We start from the raw sequence: 20,921 nt of genomic DNA, 5'->3' as shown, positions 1-20,921 counted from the left end.
TAGGCTGGCAATTTTGGGGCATCCATTCTTCTTTCCCATTTTAGATGAGATGGGGACCGGAGGCTAAAACATATAAAGAACGGTTGCTGGAATTGAGTATGTCTAGTTTAATGAAAAGAAGGACTAGGGGTGACATTCGTTGCATGGATCTGTCCCAGGGACCATTGTTTGAGGACCTCTGAAATATAAAAAATGCAAATACTTTTTCTGCGGACCACCAAAATTGTTGCTGACCACTGGACTAGAAGACTAATCTATTCTATTCTATTCTATTCTATTCTATTCTATTCTATTCTATTCTATTCTATTCTATTCCAAAGATTTGTTACTGTATCTTATACACAACAGCCCGCAAAACAGACCTTGCCACAACTGAGAAGTGAAACTGACCAGATTCCAGGTAAATGTGAAATGGGACAGACATGACTTGAGTCTCACTCGGCAGCTTCGCAATTAGATGCATTAGCAGAAGAAGCAGAATGTTTTTAAGAGACCAAAAACTGAATTCAAAAGCAAGTTAATCTACGTTTTGCTCAGAAATAATTCATCGGGTGTAAGTAAGTAGATACAATTATATTATCCTGCCATGTCAAACCAGCTTTCAAAAATCAAAACATTTCGAAATAGACATTTAATTCCAACATCTAATCTAACATCTAATGCAGTATTTATGGTTTCCCCCTGGGGTTTTTGTCTTCTCAAGTCAATATATGTTCTGCTATTTATAGAAAGATTGGTCCATATTTCCAATCAATCTGATTTAAATATCTTTGAGTGGGGGGAAATTCTTTTCTAAGCGGGTATCAACAGTGTTATTTAAAGCTTATTTCAGACATTCCTCTTAGATCTTTTTAAAAACTGGGTTAGACAGTTTTGGAAAGCTATTAAAAAAAACAACACCAGCCATTGGCTTCCAGAATCTGCAAATGTTTGAGAATGATTTAATAAAAGATAGGCCTTGTTATTTATTTTGTTCACCCGTTTCTATTCTTTTTATTAGATTTAATTTTCAGGTTGGATTAACCGGTTGAATATACAAAATAAAATAAAATAAAATTATTTCCCTTTGTCTCTGTATAAAAAGGCAAATGGCATTTTAACTATTTTGTATCACTGTTGTAACTTACGGTAACCATTTGTGTTTCTGATGTAACCTATAGTTGTACACGGTGTGTATTAGTGGAAAAGCACAGGTCAGTTTGTATCAATATAAAATTACACAAATAACCTAAAAGGATATACACACATACTGTACATATCAGGCCCAATATGCCAAATTACTACTTTTTTTTTTCAATGCCCTTTTCATAACCACCTGTCCAGATAAGCAGATGGTGAATATTTTGGTCTTAATAAGTTTTAATCAACTTTGGAAGGGACAGGGTTTTTAAAAGAAAATTTAATATTATGAATTAAGATATATTATGGTTTTTTTTTACCAGCGCTCTTTTCACAAGCTAACCGGGGTAAAAGATTAGAGAGTAAAATATGGCAGTATCCAAAGCTTTATTTATTGGGAAAAAGCAACTGTGCTTTTAAAAACTTCTGTGGGGTACAGGTAGTCCTCGACTTACAACCGTCCTTTTAGTGACCGTTCAAAGTTACAACAGTCCTGAAACAAGTGACTCACAACTCTTCTTCACGCTTGCAACCGTTGGTCACGTGATCAACCACGGTCACGTGATTAAAATTCAGGCGCTGGGCAACTGATTCACATTTATGACGGCTGCAATGGCTTGTGATTTCTCCCCCCCCCCACGTTGGCGACCTTCCGACCCGCAAAATCAACGGGGGGAAGCCAGATTCACTAAACAACCGTGTTAATCATTTAACAACAGCAGTGAATCGCTTATCCACCATGCGGCAAGAAACGTTGTAAAATGGTTGGCGAAACTCACTTTAACAACTGTCTCGTTCAACGATAGTAATTTCGGCCACAATTGTGGTCGTAAGTTGAGGACTAACTACCTGCAGTGGGAAAATAGGGGACATTTCCTTATGGAGCCAGTCTGTAAAAAAAACCACTATGCTAAAATGACAATAGTCTATGTTTTAATAACAGCATCTGAAAAAGGGAGCCGTTTCTGTTTTGTCAAAAGCTAGTTAACAAAAGGATTTCAAATCAGCAATTCTACGGGTAAGCAACTTCAGGGAATGTTAATGGTGCTAATACTCTTCACAAGTTGTGACAACATTGTTTATCTGCCAAGAAAAACCTTCTGTAATAACTATGCATGCAGACAGAGAGCAACAGCCACCTCTGTTTACATCAGACTTTAGTTTAGTGGTAAAAACATGTGCTTTGTATTTTTAAAAAAGGGAAAACTCTGCAATATCTACATCTTCAGACTATCTATTCAGCTTCTTTTCACATACGACTGATTACGGCTCCCATCATCCCCAGCTTGGACGACTGGGATAAAACTGGCTACTGTAGTCCAAACGTTCCCAAAAAGGTCATAAATTTAGAATGGGAAAATACCGACTACATACTATATAGGAGGTTAATTTTAATTTTAAAATATAAGAGTATCACACTTTGCAAACTATAGTTTTACGATTTCTTGCCAGAAAAAATCCAGTTCAAAATTAAGGACTGATGGCTGTAATTGTTGACTTTCCACAATTATTCCCTCCCTCCCCCCCCCAGCCCCCACCCCACCCCCGGTTACAGTATTCCCAAAACATTTGGCAAATTCACCTTACGCTGAGAAATTCTCAGCAGGATTTGTTTTTCATTTTCCCAACCCCTCTCTTATACAATTGTTTTCAGAAAACTGCAGAACTGGCAGAAACAAGGCAAGCGCAAAAACAACAATTAGAACGGCAGTTCTGACTACCGGGTATAAATTCTGAATTTATTCACTAAAAGAATTATGGCACTGCAGATAGGCTAAAGTAGGGCAAAGCATTTGCCTCTTTCTTCAGAAGACTCTATATTCCGAAAGGATAAAACAAAGGATCAATATTCATAAATAACGCAGCCTAAGGAGGTCCAACCTTGGCAACTTTTGTGGACTTCAGCTCCCAGAATTCCCATGGCTGGCTGGGGAATTCTGGGAGCTGAAGTCCACAATTTTTAAAAGTTGTCACCCCTTTATAAATATATAAAGGTAGACCCTTTATATATTTAACTCATCCTCTGCATGTTATAAAATTGATTTAACTCAAAAAGTTAAATAAGGATCAAGAAACCAGTAAGGAGGGCCTGCCAAACCACATCAAATTTGAAGGCTCCAAATATTTTCTCTTGAGCTTATGTGTCAGGAATTCTGAGCTTGTTCCAAAATCCAGGATCTTGGATTACGGCTTAATACGTAACTAGCTTACTTAGGCCGATTTCATTTGGAATTCAGCGCATACACCATTATCACCCTCTTTTTTTATTTCCTGTATTTTCCTTTTCTCAATTAATTCCTTTTTTTAGTATTTGGGGGGTTCTGGCTTAATTTATTTCAATCCAATGGATAGATTCCTCAGGATGATCTTGGTATCAGCAGTAGAATCGAGCTATCTGGTACGTGCAAGAGGGGATGAAAGTAAGCTAACAGGCCTTGTCAAGTGGTCTTTTGGGATTTGTAAGAAACAGATGTGTTCTAGGCTCTAATTTGGGTATTAAGAAAGCTCTACCATCCGCATCTTCGTTTGTGGTGGGTCTTTCTAACAAGCGAGACCGTTTGGGTTTTAATATTGTTTGTACGATCCCATGATAAAAATCCTCTGGCAGTCTAGGTGGATTATGGCCGGGCATAAAATACAAGAAGCTGGCAGGGAAAAAGGAAAGGCGCTTTTCCTATCAATTTCCCCTGCCCAGATATACGTAGTTTGTGTTTTCCAATACTTCCGGCCAACAAGCTGGACGGACCAAGTTGTGCCTTCCTGCAGAAGGAAATCTATCCTACCGTCTTTTTTAAAAAAAAAAATTCCAAGAGGGTTGTAAGCTTTAAAATCCCACGGTGAAGTTTGCTTCTGAAGCTATTGCTTGGTCTATCTCTCTCTCTCCCTCCATCCCTGTCTATCTATCCATTTCTATCTATCTATCCATCCATCCATCGAATCTTCCTTCCTATCTACATCTATTTATCTATCTATCCATCCATCCATCTCCTTCCTTCCTATCTCCTACCCATCTACCTACCTGCTCCAAGTGAAACCCCAATATCCACTACTTCTATGCTGCTTAAAGATCATGGAGCTTATTCCTTTGCACAACTATTTATCTTCCTTCCTTCCTCTCATTCTCTCTCTCCCTCCCTCTCATTCTCCCTTCCTTCCTTCCTCTCATCCTTCCTTCCTCCTACCCACCTGTTCCAAGTGAATTGTTACCCCAAACTGATTTTTCTCTGGCTGCATTGGCACCCCAATATCTACTACTTCTAGGCTGCTTAAAGATCATGGAGCTTATTCCTTTGCACAACTATTTATCTTCCTTCCTTCTTTCCTTCCTCTCATTCTCTTTCCCTCCTTCCCTTTCTCCCTTCCTTCGTTCCTTCCTCTCATTTTCACTTCCTTCCTCTTCTCTTTCTTCCTCCCTCCCTCCCTTCCTTCCTTCCTTCCACTCATCCTTCCTTCCTTCCTTCCTCCTACCCATCTGCTCCAAGTGAATTGTTACCCCAAACGGATTTTTCTCTGGCTGCATTGGGACCCCAATACCCACTATTTCTATGCTGTTTAAAGATCATGGAGCTTATTCCTTTGCACATCTATTTATCTTCCTTCCTTCCTCTCATTCTCTCTCCCTCCCTCCCTTTCTCCCTTCCTTCCTCTCATTTTCCCTTCCTTCCTTCTTCTCATTCTTCCTCCCTCCCTCCTTTCCTTCCTTCCACTCTTCCTTCCTTCCTTCCTTCCTTCCTTCCTTCCTTCCTTCCTTCCTTCCTTCCTTCCTTCCTTCCTTCCTTCCTATCCATCTGCTCCAAGTGAATTGCTATCCCAAACTGATTTTTCTCTGGCTGTAATGGGACCTCCATACCTACTACTTCTATGCTGCTTAAAGATCATGGAGTTTATTCCTTTGCACAGCACATCTAACTGAATGTTGAGAAAGACTGCGTTAAAAGTTAGAAGCATCTCAGTCAAAGTTAACTTTCCTGCTTCCTTTGAAGCATTCAAGCTGTAGATTTGCATGTTGTATAACTCCTAGCCTCAGGGACTCTATGGCTGGCACAACTTGATAGATCCTCCTGTGGATATATGAAATACTTTCTGCATGAGCAGTTCCCCTTCGCCAAATAAATATCTTCAGAGTCCAATATATAAACTCTTACTGTTATTATAACACAGCATATAAAATATACACAAACACAGCCAAGAAGGGGATCTCATCAAAAACCCTAACGATTAAAAAAAAAAGCCCTCCGCTATCAATATTTAAAAATCAATCTCGTATATATACATCCCCAACTTCCTTATGAATATTATCTATTTTTACTCAAACTGTTAATCCAAAGTATATAAAAATGACACTGTCTGTTTGGCTATGTATTAGGGTTATGAAAAAGAAAAACCACAATAAAAATTATTTATTAAAAAAAACCGATTTCGTTTTTTGGTCTTCTACAACCATGCAAATAATTACATTTTTGGAAGCCCGACTGCTTTGATCTGGCTCAAAGCTACACCTGTAACTTTGAAAATACTAGCAGCTTTTATGAGACTTTTTAAAAAATTCTTCCTCCTAATCAGTAAAAGAGCCGGTGAGACGATTGAGAGAGCAAGAAGCGAAATTACTCCAAGCTTGCAAATCAGAAACCACCACCAACCACCCCCTTGCAAAAAAGCCGGGTCAGCAATTAATTTCTCTTGGCAAGCAAACTCAAAAGGAGTTCGGACTGTAATTCAAGGCTTAATTTCACTTTGCACCAACCGAAGCGGTGCAGAGAGGAGGGCCAACTCTCCCGAAGTTAATAAAGTATTTTATGTTTCGGTTTCCCGGGGAAAGGCGTGAGTTTCTCCGCATCTTCCTGCCCCCCAAGTCTCACTTTGCATCTTGCTCAATTGCTTCTCCTCTTTCTTTCTCTTTCCTGCGTACTTTCCGTGCCACTGGAAACTTTCCCCAGCCGCCGGAGGAAGGCGAAGGAGGAGAGGAGCCCCTGTGGGCTCTCGCTCTCTCTCGCTGCCCTGCACTCCCGCTCAAGCCACGTGCCCGCTGCAAAAAAAGTCCCAGGGATCCATCTTTTGCAACCCAAAAGGGGAATCGGGGGTCGGGTTGCAATTGCAGGGCCAAAAGCGGGGGCTGGCCCGGTCCATCATCTCTTTCTCCCCCCCCCCAGTTTCTCCAAGGGGCTCCCCAAACTCCAGGCTACCTGCACGCGATCTCCCCAATCCCTCCCCCACTTCCCTTGTTTCTCCAATGGGGCTCCCCCACCTCCAGGCTACCTGCAGGAGCCCCCCCCAAATCGCTCCCCCTCCTCCCTAGAGTTTTTCCAAGGGGCTCCCCAAACTCTAAGCTACCTGCAGGCGCCCCCCCAATCCCTCCCCCACCTTCCTAGCTTCTCCAAGGAGGCTCCCCAAATTCCAAGCAACCTGCAGGCGCCCCCACCCCAAATCGCTCCCCTCCTTCCTAGAGTTTCTCCAAAGAGGCTCCCCAACCTCCAGGTTACCTGCAGGCGTCCCCATCCCCAAATCGCTCCCCTTCCTCCCTAGTTTCTCCAAGGGGCTCCCCAACCTCCGAGCTAACTGCAGGCGCCCCCACCCCAAATCGCTCCCCTCTTTCCTAGAGTTTCTCCAAAGAGGCTCCCCAACCTCCAGGTTACCTGCAAGCGTCCCCACCCCAAATCGCTCCCCTTCTTCCCTAGTTTCTCCAAGGGGTCCCCAAACTCGAGCTACCTGCAGGAACCCCCGCCCCAAATCCCCCTCCTCCCTAATTTCTCCAAGGAGGGCCCCCACCTCCAGCCTACCTGCAGGCGCCCCCCCCACCCCCAAATCGCCCAAGGCGGGGGAGTGAAGACTCCCCCCCACCTGCGCCTATGGGGGGAGTCAGGAGAGAAGGTTGAAGACCCACGCGCCTTGGATTCCCGAGTGGACGACCCCCCCCTTTCCCCCCCCCCACCTTTTGCAGCAAGCCAGCCCTGCTCAACGTCACACAGGTCGTCCCGGAGACCCCCCCCCATCCCATCCCGAGATCGGCCTGGGGTGGGATCAGGTGGGGAGGGGAGGAAAGAGGAGGGAGAGCAGCTGGGCAAGCGTGGAAGGACGGCGGGGGGGGGAGAGAGGGATTGGGGGACCCCCCCCCTTTCCCCTCCTGGGTCTCTAACCTTGTAGGAGTCCGTGGCCAGGAGGATGTTGAACTCGGCTCCGAGCGCGGCGCTTTCCATGCTGGCTGGGGCCCGGAGGAAGAGGAGGAGGAGGAGGCGCAAAGGCGGCCGGGGCGGGGGTTGGAAAGCTTGAAGGGCACCGCGTTCCGAGGCTGGCCCCGCCGGCGGCCCCCCGAGCTCAAGGCGCAAGCAGGCAGACTAGGAGCTCCGCCGCTTCTCGCCTTTGCCTACCCTCCGGGACGGCGGGGCGGGGCCTTGACGTCACGCGGGCCCTCGGGCCGGGATTGGGCGACATCCCCGAGAGGGAAGGGGCGGGGACGCGCGAGGGAGGAGCCGTGAGGTCACTCCCAAACCCGGGCGGCGTCGCTCGCCCCTCATTGGCTCCCGCCCGCGCCGCGGGAGGAGGGACCGGAGGTCAAGCCGGGGGAGTGACGTCACGGCCCAGCGAGCGCCTTGAGCCGCCTTCGCGCGTCTGTTTGGGTTCGTAACTTACAGGAGCGGGCGGAGCCGGAGGGTTTTTGACGTCACGCGCGGGTAACGGGGGAGGTGCTCCTGGTTCTCTGGTTGGATGGGATAGGGTGGTTCGGGAGGCGGGACGGGCGTGAGGTGACGCGCGCGGGCGCGCGGTGACGTAGGGAGGGAGAAGCGCGCATGCGCAGCCGCCGGGGAGCGGGTTTTTTTGTGCTTTCGATTCCCCGCCTCGAGGCGAGTTGGGGGGGATGGTCGCGCCTCAAGGTCGCGCGGGGTTCGGCTGCACGTGTGAACGCGCCGCTTCTCTCCCCCGCGTCCCGTTTCGTCGCGGCGCCAGGAGAGGAGAAAGGCGCCGGTTTTGAAAAAAAATAAGCCCCTCCCCCATGGCCTCATTTTATTAAAAAAAATTAATAAAATTGACCTTTGAGGCTCTGAGGAGAGACGGAGCTGAGTGGGGAAACCCACCCGGGGAAGGAAACCGTGAAGCAAAAAAAAAAATCTCGGTCCCAATTAGTCAAAATGTTTTGTCAAGCTCATTTGCTGGAAGGGAAGTGGGGGGAAAACCTAAACTCCCCAAAATCCCCAAATGGCACTTCTGGGTGGGGAGTTCGGAGAATTAAATCCCCTCCTCCTTGAAGCTGCTGAGATTGAGAAACGTATTGAAATTAAGATAGTAAAATAGCTTTATTGTCACTTTTTTCTGTTAACACACTGGCACATATTATACCGCAGGCTCTCAAAAGTGTCTTGAGTGTATACACACACTTTCTAGAACAGGTGTCAGTTTTTTATGTATGTGTGTGTGTGTGTGTGTGTATGTATATATATATATGTATATATATATATATATATATATATATATATATATATATATATATATATATATATATATATATATATGTTTTCTGAGGTTTTCGCGGGTGTTTGTAGGTCTTTGGTTATTCGGGGTTTCTCCCGTGTAAAATTGGAAGTGTCTTGGCAGCGTTTCGACGAAGTCTCATTCGTCATCTTCAGGCTTCAGCCGTGCTCCCAGAAGCACGAAGCTGAAGCCTGAAGATGACGAATGAGATTTTGTCGAAATGTCGCCCGCCAGAAATTGGAAGTGTCTTGAGTGTATACACACACATACACACATACACACATACACACATATATATATACAGATAGATATATAGATATATATATATATAGATATATATATGTTTTCTGAGGTTTTCGCAGGTGTTTGTATGTAGGTCTTTGGCTATTCGGGTTTTCTCTCGCGTAAAATTGGAAGTGTCTTGGCGACGTTTTGATGAAATCCCATTCGTCATCTTCAGGCTAGGTGTTTACAGCTTAGTGTTTTTAGGAGAAATGTGTGATCGCAGCTGTTTCTTCCTTTTAACTGCTAGTGGGGGTTTGAACTGATTGGTTGGGAGCTTGGCTGTGTTCTGATTGGGTGGAGGTGTGTTCTGATTGGGTGGGGATTTGGCTGTGCTCTGATTGGATGGTGGGGTTGGCTGTGCTCTGATTGGCTGGGAGTGTGTTCTGTTTGTGGGGGAGTTTGGTTGTGCTCAGGTTGGTCTGAGATGCAGGGGGATTTGAGTTGGTGAGCTGCATTGCTGTTGTTTGGCTTCCTGTTCGTGGTCTTGCTATATCTCCATGGTGGGTGTCAGTCTGCTGCATGTATGGATTGGAGGGGTTTGAAGTGGCTAATGATGCAGCTGCGGTCTGGCTTCTGGTCCGTGGTCGTGCTTCCCACACCGATAATGTGGGAAGTGAAGAAGCACGAAGCAGTAAACACCAGCCTGAAGATGATGAATGAGATTTTGTCGAAATGTCGCCCCGCGTAAAATTGGAAGTGTCTTGGCGACGTTTCGACGAATCTCATTCGTCATCTTCAGGCTTCAGCTTCGTGCTTCTAGGAGCAATGACCTAACCAAATGACCTAACCAAAGACCTACATACAAACACCCGCGAAAACCTCAGAAAACATATATATATATATGCACATGAATATGTATAATTGTGTATATGCATATATATGTGTATGCATATATATGTGTATGCATATATATATATATATATATATACACACACACACACACACACACACATATATATATATATATAATAGAAAACAAATATGTACATGTATGAATGTGTATATATATCAGAGGTGGGTTTCAGGAGGTTCTGACCAGTTCTGGAGAACTGGTAGCAGAAAGTTTGAGTAGTTCGGAGAACCGGTAGTAAAAATTCTGACCGGCATCTATTCTCTGCCTCCCAAGTGGAAGTGGGGATTTTGCAGTAACCTTCCCCTGCCATGCCCACCAAGCCACACCCATAGAACCGGTAGTAAAAAAAAATTGAAACACACCACTGATATATATGTGTATGTATATATGTGTGTGTTTGTGTATATATACATATTTATATACACACACATACATTCATACATGTACATACATATTCATATCAGTGGTCGGTTGCTCCCAGTTCGGTCCGGTGTGAACCAGTAGTAATGGGGACGGGAGGCTTCGCCCACCCGCCTGGATGTCATCATGGACAATATGTGCAGAAGCACGTGCGCGCTCCTGTTGCGAACCGGTAGTAAAGGTAAGTGGAACCCACCCCTGATTCATATCCTATATATATGATACACACATACACACATATATTAAGCCATAACATGGTTAATTTTTGGCTCAGTATGAGGATAGTCTAGTACAAACCTGGTTTACTTTTGGCATGGTATACAGCGTTAACCTACTTTATCGAGCCTGTGCACCTTTATGCTTTAATGTCCCATTTCAATCTGGGTGCCAAAACGGACCGGTCTGGTGCAACCTGTAAAACTCCTTTCAAAACCTGGCGGAGGGAGGGATTAGGAAGAGAAAACACAAATTCTGTAGTAGGTTACATAACACAAGTCAACACATTCCTTTTTCCCCACAGGCAGGGCGAGATTCAGCAATCTCTTGCAACATCTATTTGGCAAGAAAGTATTACATTAAAACCTAAATGTTGACTTTAATCTTATTTCACTGGTCGCATTTACTCAGGCTTTGTTCATAGCTGTTGATAACTGCAGAATTGCTTTGCCACTTTGATTGATTTTCGATTCCTATAAACAACATAAGTTTTCTCCATGACAATCTGTCCCTAACCTCTTTCAGTTTCCCATCTGAGTGAATCCGTCCACTTTTCTTTTCTTTCTTTCTCCTTCCCCCTTTCCTAACATTTCAGCCTTCAGCCAGAGATTTGGTCCTTTGCGTATTTGTTCATTTCCATCCCACCTTTATTATTTTTCCACAAATGAAGGCGAATATACGTGTCCCAGGATAATGTTGCAGGCTCCAATTTTGGTCTAGAGCACTGAGGATGAACCTTTTTGCCGTTGCATGCCAAAAGCTGGGGGAGCACGGGGGAGTCCTGGGCACATGTGTCTACACCCATAATTCAATGAGCCCTGCTGCATATGCGCATGCAACCCCCCTGCACTCCCCCAGCTTTTGGCACATGATGGCACCGTAGGCCTGGTAAGCCCATTTTTCGCCCTCCCCAGGCTCCAGAGACTTTCTAGGAGCCCGGGAAGGGCGAAAACGGCCTTCCCTACCCCCCAGAGGCCCTCTGGAGGCCGAAAACAGTTTGTTTCCTGACTTCCGATCCCACTGGAAGTTGGAAAACGGGCCGTTTTCAGCCTCCGGAGGGCTTCTGGGGGGTGGGTGGGCTGTTTTCACCCTCCCCAGGCTCCTAGAAAGGTTCTGGAGTCTGGGCAGAGCGGAAAATGGGCCTCCCCATCCCAGAGGCCCTCCGGAGGGCCCAAAAAAATCAGCTGGCCGGCTCACCAGAGCTGAACTAGGGCAATGCTTGCGTGCCCACCGATATGGCTCCGCGTGCCATAGGTTCGCCATCACAGGTCTAGAGTTTAGTCTTCCGAGCTTTTGGACTCATGCTGGAGCCCATCCTCAGACAATTTCTCTGTAGCAGAGTGTCTATGCTTTGGGCTATTCTGTGGGTGGTATTTATATGGTGCCTGGTTGTGCGTGGCTTTTTAATTCTTGACTGAGGTGTTGACGGCTGGCTATTAAATCCTTGGCTCTTGGTTCCTTGTGCTGCCAAGCCCTCCCCATCTCCTAAGTCCTTGATAAGCTGAGGATAAATCAGCACTCCTGTTTCCCAGGTTTCAATCACTTCCCTGGCTGTTTTTGTACCTGTTCGTCCAACAATCTTAGTAGCTGCAAAATGGAATGTATTGATTATTTTTACAAATAACTCGAGGTGGTGAACTCATCCAGCACACCGTCCTCCTCCTATTTTTCCCACAACATCAATCCTGTGAGGAATGTTGGGCTGAGACAGACTGACTGACCCAAGATCACCCAGCGGGCTTTCATGGCCACGGCAGGACTAGAACTCACAATCTCTCGCCTTCTAGCCTGGTGCCTTAAACACTAGCCCAAACTGGCTACGTTTTATGACCAAAATGTCATAAAACTTTTGCCTGTGGTCAATTCTTGATGTTTGACTGTACAATACAGTTCACCATGGGCTACTTTCAAGGCAGATACATCTCTGAATATCCCTGAATTTTTAAAGAACTTTTCCAGTGAAGGCAGTACATCAAAAGCTTTGCCTCGAAGGCACCGATGAATCTGGTAAGAAAATAATGAGTTTTCTCTGAATAAGAAATTTTCAGTTTCATTTCAGCCCTGCCCCTCTGTCTTGCTGTGAATAATTTTCTAGTAAAACATATTCCCTCTGGTTGAAAAAAAAAATTAAGCCACAGTAGGTGTTCTGCCTCTGTGATTCGCCTAGTTGTGAATGAACTTCCTACAATATCTAACCGAGGTTGCTCATGCAATCGTTCTTATGCTTTTCGGTCCAAAATATATCGCTTGTGTGGAGATTTCAAATTCCGTTAACAGCGATCGTCCTGTATATTGGGTTGCTGGTGGTCACTTACTTCTGAACAAATTCATGTGTTTTATGTTAGTTTTGTTGCAATGTATGGCTCTGAAAGTTGGACCATAAGAAAGAATTGAGGCCTTTGAACTCTGGTGCTGGAGAAGACTCCTGCGAGTCCCTTGGACTGCAAGGTGATCAAACTGGTCAGTCCTAGAGGAGATCAACCCTGACAACTCTTTAGAAGGCCAGATCCTGAAGAAGAAATTCAAATCCTTTGGACTCCCTGGAGAAGAGAAGAATGCACTACCTGACTCTGTGGTCTCTTCCCCAAATCCCCAAAGCTTTAACCAAAGACTATCTACTATTGACCTCACCCCATTCCTAAGAGGTCTGTAAGGGGCGTGCATAAGAGCACCAGCGTGCCTACCGTTCCTGCCCTAATGTTCCCTTTGATTGTATCCAATTCGTATGGTTATTTCATGCTTATGCTTATATATACTGTTGTGTTTGACAAATAAATAAATAAATAAATAAATAAATAAATAAAAATAATGCTGGGAACAATGGAGGGCAAAAGAAGAAGGGGACGGCAGAGAACGAAGTAGTTGAAGGGAGTCACTGAAGCAGGAGGTGTGAGCTTAAATGGACTCCAGAGGATGGTAGAGGACAGGAAGGCCTGGAGGAACGTTGTCCATAGGGTCACAATGGGTCAGACACGACTTCGCAACTAACAACAACAATCCTAGCTATACAAAATGAGTGAACAAATGTCATTTAAAACGTCTCTTCCGTTAAGAGTTCTCTTGAATTCAAATTCTGTTACAATTGCTTAATTTTTAACTCTCATCCTTGTTGCAGGATTAATGTTTACGTTTTCCTGCTGTCATTCCAACAGCGTCCCTTCATGCCATCAGCATGGTGACTGGGAAACTAGAAATGTAAACATATACATGCTTTCTGAGGTTTTCGCGGGTGTTTGTATGTAGGTCTTTGGTTATTCAGGTTTTCTCCCGTGTAAAATTGGAAGTGTTTTGGCGACGTTTCGACAAAGTCTCATTCGTCATCTTCAGGCTTCAGCTTCATGCTTCTGGGAGCAATGTGTGATCGCAGCTGTTTCTTCCTTTCTAACTGCTAGTGGGGGTTTGAACTGATTGGGTGGGAGCTTGGCTGTGCTCTGATTGGATGGGAGCACTAAAAAAACCCCATCCAATCAGAGCACAGCCAAGCTCCCACCCAATCAGTTCAAACCCCCACTAGCAGTTAAAAGGAAGAAACAGCTGCGATCACACATTGCTCCCAGAAGCACGAAGCTGAAGCCTGAAGATGACGAATGAGACTTTGTCGAAACGTCGCCAAGACACTTCCAATTTTACACGGGAGAAAACCCGAATAGCCAAAGACCTACATATATATGCTTACGTAGACGCATTCACCTTTTGATAATATTCCATATAGGGGTAGTCCTTGACTTACAACACTTGGTTTAATGACTGTTCGAAGTTACAATGGCACTGGAAGAAGTGACTTATGGCCGTTTTTCATGCTTACGACTGTTGCGGCATCCCCATGGTTAAGTGGTCCAACTTCAGCCGCTTGATAACTGTCTCATATGGCAGCGTCCCAAGCCGGGGTGAAATCCAGCAAGTTCTGACAGGTTCTGGAGAACCGGTAGAGGAAATTTTGAGTAGTTCGGAGAACCGGCAAATACCACCTCTGGCTGGCCCCAGAGTGGGGAGGGAATGGGGATTTTGCAATATCCTTCTCCCAGGAGCGGGATGGGAATGGGGATTTTGCAGTATCCTTCCCCTGGAATGGGGTGGGAGTGGAGATTTTGCAGTATCCTTCCTCTGGAATAGGGTAGGAATGGAGATTTTGCAATATCCTTCCCCCAGGAGTGGGGTGGGAATGGAGATTTTGCTGTATCCTTCCGCTGCCATGCCCACCAAACCACGCCCACGGAACCGGTAGTAAAAAAAAAAAAAAATGGGTTTCACCACTGGCCCCAGGGTCATATTATCCCCTTCTGCGACCTGCTGAGAAGCAGAGCCAATGGGGAAGGCGGATTAATTTAACAACGGTGTTATTAACAATTCCAGCGTTTCGCTTTTAAAACGCGGCAAGAAAGCTCGTAAAATGGGGCAAAGCTCGTTTAACAAATGTGAAATCGCTTAGCAACAAAACTTGGGGGCTCAGTTGTGGGCCTAGGGCGAGGGCTACCTGCGCTCGCATCGTAGCCTTTATTCATATGCTTCCCCTTCTATCGGGCTTTTCCAGGAAAGCAAAACTTAGTATAGCATACTAAGTATAGCATAGATCTAAGTTTGGTGCCATTACTGTGTCTCTTGGTGCTATGAGGAATTCGGACACTTAAGCCACTGAACATGAGGAATGCAGTTTCTGCTTTGTAGGAAATGCTGCGAAGGCGTTTTTCTCACTGGGAGGAACTTCTCCCTTGTTTTGCTTCCTGTTCTTGGGAATCCACTCCTAGGGCAACATAATATCTGCCCTTTGGTCCTCCTCCGCTCAGGGTTTAAGAGGATTGGAAGGGCAGCTTTGGCATTTGTACTACGTGGTCATCTTTTTTTTTTTTAATCCTTGCTTAAGATAAAATATAGCAAGGAAAAGGAACTGTAAGGATTCAGGTGGTGGCTGGAACCCCAATTTCTCTGCTTCTGGATGGCCATCTTGTTGACTGACCCTTCCTCCCATCTTTCATTGTCCTTTTCTTCCCTTCCCCTTCCTTCCTTCCTTCCTTCCTTCCTTCCTTCCTTCCTTCCTTCCTTCCTTCCTTTCTTTCTTCCATCCTTCCTCCCTCCCTCCCTCTCTCCTTTCTGCTTCCTGTTGATTATCTTGTTGACTTACCCTTGTTTGCTTGCTTCCCTTCTCTCTCTCTTCCTTTCCTCCCTCCTTCCCTCCTTCCCTCCTTTCTGCTTCCTGTTGGCCATCTTGTTGACTGACCCTTCCTTCCCTCCCGCCCTCCCTCCTTTCTGCTTCCTTTTGGTCATCTTGTTGACTGACCCTAGCTTCCTTCCTTCCTTCCTTCCTTCCCTCCCTCCCTCCCTCCCTCCCTCCCTCCCTTCTCTCCTTTCTTCCTTTCCTCCCTCCCTCCCCATTCCCTCCTTCCTCTCTCTCTCCCTCCCTCCCTCCTTTCTGCTTCCTATTGGCCATCTTGTTGACTGGCTCTTCTTCGTTCCTTCCTTCCTATCTCCATCCCTCCCTCCCTCCCTTCCTTCCCACTCTTTCTTTCTTCTCCACTGAAGTTCCTGGGAACCTGCATGAGGATGCTTGCATAGCAGAAGGGGGTCAACACAGCCAGATAGAAATTTGTTTTAAGGCCCAAGTTTGCTTGACTAAAAAATAATAATCTTCTCTGGTCCTTATTTAAAGGCCCACTTTATATTAATTTGTAATCTACATGGATGCACCAGCCGCCCTTTTTCGGGTGACCCGTTCCCTCCTTCACCAGGGGGAGCGGGATGACCCGTTGCAGGGACGTGCTGAGGAGTTTAACGGTTATCTATACGATAAAATCGTTCAGCTCCGAGACGGTCTAGACCAAAATTGCGGCGATTCAGATGAGGCGTCTGAGGGTGGTCTTGGTGACATTTGTTGGGATGAGTTTGACCCTGTGGCTCCCGAGGACATGGACAGGTTGTTGGGTAGGCTGAATGCCTGCGTGTTTACTGGACCCGTGCCCCTCCTGGCTGGTGCTGGCCACTCAGGAGGTGACACGAGGCTGGCTCAGGCGATTCTGAGTGCCTCCTTGTTGGAGGGAGTCTTTCCGGCCGCCTTGAAAGAGGCGGTGGTGAGGCCCCTCCTCAAGAAGCCCTCCCTGGACCCGGCTGTCTTAGGTAATTATCGTCCGGTCTCCAACCCTCCCTTCGCGGGGGAGGGTGTAGAGAGTATGGTGGCATATCAGTTTTCTCTGCACCTGGATGAAACTGTCTATCTGGACCCATTCCAGTCCGGTTTCCGGCCTGAGTACAGCACAGAGACGGCGTTGGTCGCGTTGGTGGATGATCTCTGGAGAGCCCGGGATAGGGGTTGTTCCTCTGCCCTGGTCCTATTAGACCTCTCAGCGGCTTTCGATACCATCGACCATGGTATCTTGCTGCGCCGGTTGGGGGGATTGGGAGTGGGAGGCACCGTTTATCGGTGGTTCTCCTCCTATCTCTCCGACCGGCCGCAGACGGTGTTGACAGGGGGGCAGAGGTCGGCCCCGAGGCGCCTCACTTGTGGGGTGCCGCGGGGTCGATTCTCTCGCCTTCTGTTCAACATCTATGTAAACCGCTGGGTGAGATCATCAGTGGCTTCGTGTGAGGTACCAGCTGTACGCTGATGACACCCAGCTGTACTTTTCACACGGGCCACCCCAATGAAGCTATCAAGTGCTGTCCCGGTGTTTGGAGGCCGTGCGGGTCTGGATGGGGAGAAACAGGCTCAAGCTCAATCCTCCAAGACTGAGTGGCTGTGGATGCGGCATCCCGGTACAGTCAGCTGAGTCCTCGGCTGACTGTTGGGGGCGAGTCATTGGCCCGATGGAGAGGGTGCGCAATCTGGGCGTTCTCCTGGATGAGCGGCTGTCTTTTGAAGACCATTTGACGGCCGTCTCCAGGAGAGCTTTCACCAGGTTCGCCTGGTGCGCCAGTTGCGCCTTTCTAGACCGGGATGCCTTATGCACGGTCACTCACGCCTCGTGACGTCTCGCCTGGATTACTGCAATGCTCTCTACATGGGGCTCCCTTGAGGGGCATCCGGAGGCTTCAGTTGGTCCAGAGCAGCGGCTGCGCGGGTGATAGAGGAGCCCTCGGGGCTCCGTGTTACCTATCCTGCGCAGACTGCACTGGCTACCTGTGGCCTTCCGGGTGCGCTTCAAGGTGTTGGTGACAATCTTTAAAGCGCTCCATGGCATAGGGCCGGGCTATTTACGGGACCGCCTACTGCTTCCAAATACCTCTCACCGACCCGTGCGCTCCCACAGAGTGGGACTCCTCAGGGTGCCGTCAGCTAGGCAGTGCCGTCTGGCGACACCCAGGAAGGGCCTTCTCTGTGGGGCTCCACCTCTGGAACGAACTCCCCCCAGGACTTCGTCAACTTCCGGACCTCCGAACCTTTCGTCGCGAGCTTAAAACGCACTTATTCATCTGCGCGGGACTGGATTAGATTTTAAAGTTATTGGTTTTAAGGGGTTTTTTATTATTTATATTGTTTTTAAATTAGGCAATAGAATAAGTTTTTTAATTGTTGTTTTTTAATTTGTATTTATATGTATTTTAACTGCCTGTGAACCGCCCTGAGTCCTTAGGGAGATAGGGCGGTATATAAATTTGAAAAATAAATAAAATAAAAAATAAATAAATAAATAATCAAAATTATTACCCCCCAAAAATAGATTTACTTTACTTTTAACATACAGTGCTGCTGCTGATAAAATATATTTATCAGCCTGTAAAATCTGTAAAATTCAGTGTGCTGTTACATGATCCCTGCTCCGGCAGCCTCTTCATTATATTACTGAAATATAGAATAGAATAGAATAGAATAGAATTTTATTGGCCAAGTGTGATTGGACACACAAGGAATTTGTCTTGGTGCATACGCTCTCAGTGTACATAAAAGAAAAGATACGTTCATCAAGGTACGACATATAAGATGACAGAAGTTTCAGCTTCTGGAGAATTCACCAGTTAGAGAGCTAATGGCTGCAACCAGATAGTGTTTCATCTTACCTAATTTGGTGCAGTTCCGCTCACTGCTTAATTGCTTCTATGTCCACTTTAAGATTTTATACTTATGTTTAAAGGCTAATATTTGAAGAAGCGCCTTTCCCTGTCTGAATTAATCAAGTTTGAAGATCTGATGGGGCGGGGTGGGGTGGGGGGAGGAGTGTCTCTTCTCAAATTTCTTCAGTACTATATGTAGGACTGTTTAAGTCTGAGCGGCAAAGTTCCACACGAACACTTGATGGCAGCAAAGGGTAAAAGTTCTGTGTCCCTTTGTTGTCCTCTTGTGGTCATATGGAATATGTCATCCTTTTGTATTGTGGCAAGCAAAGAATATCATCTTCCCTCTTGTACACTGGATTTTTTTTCACTTCCTGCCTAAGAAAACAGACAAAAAAAATAGTATTATTTCATCTATGTTGCTCTAGATAATTGATCTACAAATATCTTGTGTATTTCTGAGGGTGATAATGTTTTGGCTTTTTTTACATTCTTATATATTCTGCCATTTGTTGTTGTTGTTAGTTGCAAAGTCATGTCCGACCCATCGCGACCCCATGGACAATGTTCCTCCAGGCCTTCCTGTCCTCTAACATTCTCTGGAGTCCATTTAAGCTCACGCCGACTGCTTCAGTGACTCCATCCAGCCACCTCCTTCTCTGTCGTCCCCTTCTTCTCTTGCCCTGAATCAGTCCCAGCATTAGGCTCTTCTCCAGGGAGTCCTTTCTTCTCCTTAGGTGGCCAAAGTATTTGAGTTTCCTCTTCAGGGTCTGGCCTTCTAAAGAGCAGTCAGGTTTGATCTCCTCTAGGACTGACCGGTTGGATCGCCTTGCAGTCCAAGGGACTCGCAGGAGTCTTCTCCAGCACCAGAGTTCAAAGGCCTCCATTCTTTGGCATTCAGCCTTTCTTATGGTCCAATTTTACACTGCAACTGGGAAAACCAAAGCCTTGACTATATGCACTTTTGTTGGCAGGGTGATGTCTCTGCTTTTTAGTATGCTGTCTAGATTTGCCATAGCTTTCCTCCCCAGGAGCAAGCCTCTTTTAATTTCTTGGCTGCAGTCTCCGTCTGCAGTGATCTTGGAGCCCAGGAAAATAAAATCCATCACTACCTCCATTTCCCCCCCATTTTATTTGCCAGGAACTGAGAGGGCCGGATGCCATGGTCTTAGTTTTCTTAACGTTGAGTTTCAAGCCAACTTTTGCACTCTCCTCCTTCACCCGCATCAAGAGGCTCTTTAGTTCCTCTTCACTTTCTGCCATTAGAGTGGTGTCATTTGCATATCTGAGGTTGTTGATATTTCTCCCGGCAATCTTAATTCCAACTTTTGATTCATCTAGCCCCGCCTTTCTCATGATGTGCTCTGCATATAAATTAAATAGGTAGGGTGGCAGTATACATATTCTGCTATAGCTAAGCCAAAGCCAAACAAGCCACATTACCATCTAGTCTAATATGTAAATTGAGTCTAAAACTTTTATCTGTTCTCTAAGTCACCATTCATTGTTACTGCTAAATGGAAAGATAAATGCCCAATGCTGTTCCTTGGGCACTGTCATTTGTTTGATCATACCCAGATCGCCTTGTTGCTTAAATTTGCTTAAGATTGGGGAATCCCCCTTACCCAAACCAAGTCACCCCAGCTTGACAAGCAAGCATATTGATTAATGAGCCAGTTTTAGGTGTGCGGGGGCTCATTAAACTTCTCATCGTTCCCATCACCAATCTTTTTCCACTTATGACTGTATGACTGTAACTTTGTGGCTGGTAATCCTTATGATTTATATTGATATATTGACCATCATTTGTGTTGTAAATGTTGTACCTTGATGAAGGTATCTTTTCTTTTATGTACACTTAGAGCATATGCACCAAGACAAATTCCTTGTGTATCCAATCACACTTGGCCAATAAAAAAAAATCTATTCTTTTAGGTTAGAACGCTGGGCTGACAATTGGCAGCCTCATGTTTGAGACCCGTTGCTGCCGGAGGACGGGGTGAGCTCCCATTACACGCTCCAGCTCCTGCCGACCCAGCGCTTCATAAGCGGGACTGCAAGTAGGTACCACTACCACTTTGGTGGGCAATTTAATGTCCCCCAGGCAACAGTGATGTCACCGACAAATCCTTTCACCATGGAAGCACTTTGGTGCTTCTGACACAGAAATATGAACCGGTGCGATGTAATGGTTAAGGTGCTGGTCTAGAAACCAGGAGGCTTTGAGTTCTAGACCTGCCTTAAGCATGAAAGCAACTGGGTGACCTTGGGCCAGTCAATCTCTCTCAGTTCAACCCACTTTGCAGGGCTGTCGTTTTGGGGGAAGATAGGAAGAGGAAGGAGTGTTATGTATGTTCACTACCTTCAATTACTTGCACAGGAATAAAGGTGAAATAAAAATCAAATAAATATGTGCTTCTTAAGACTAGCAGTGTGTGCTTTGCTTTTGAACCAACAATCACTAAAAGAGAAACATGAGTTATGTTTCTATTGTTTATCTACTCTGCAGCTTTTGTTTATAATAACTTGCATAATTCTGAGATAACCTAAGTATATCTTATATTATATATATATTATATTATAT

At 45.7% G+C, this 20,921-nt stretch overlaps 1 protein-coding gene across 5 annotated transcripts in view; it reads right to left on the bottom strand.

Moving 5' to 3' along the window:
* Positions 1 to 7,490, bottom strand: part of NAMPT (nicotinamide phosphoribosyltransferase) — a 29,878-nt gene extending 22,388 nt beyond the window's left edge. For all 5 annotated transcript variants that reach the window (XR_009156036.1, XM_058190337.1, XM_058190338.1 and 2 more), the window contains exon 1: positions 7,254 to 7,490. Coding sequence is in view for 4 of the 5 variants with exons in the window: in XM_058190337.1 (XP_058046320.1) it covers positions 7,254 to 7,313 (60 nt within the window). In the remaining variant the exon portion in view is untranslated. The remainder of the gene's footprint in view (positions 1 to 7,253) is intronic.
* Positions 7,491 to 20,921: the final 13,431 nt, after the last annotated feature.

Source organism: Ahaetulla prasina, chromosome 7, assembly GCF_028640845.1.
Source record: "Ahaetulla prasina isolate Xishuangbanna chromosome 7, ASM2864084v1, whole genome shotgun sequence".
NCBI lineage: Eukaryota > Metazoa > Chordata > Lepidosauria > Squamata > Colubridae > Ahaetulla > Ahaetulla prasina.
The sequence above is the reverse complement of the archived record's forward strand: the minus strand, read 5'-3'. Positions and strand labels throughout refer to the sequence as shown.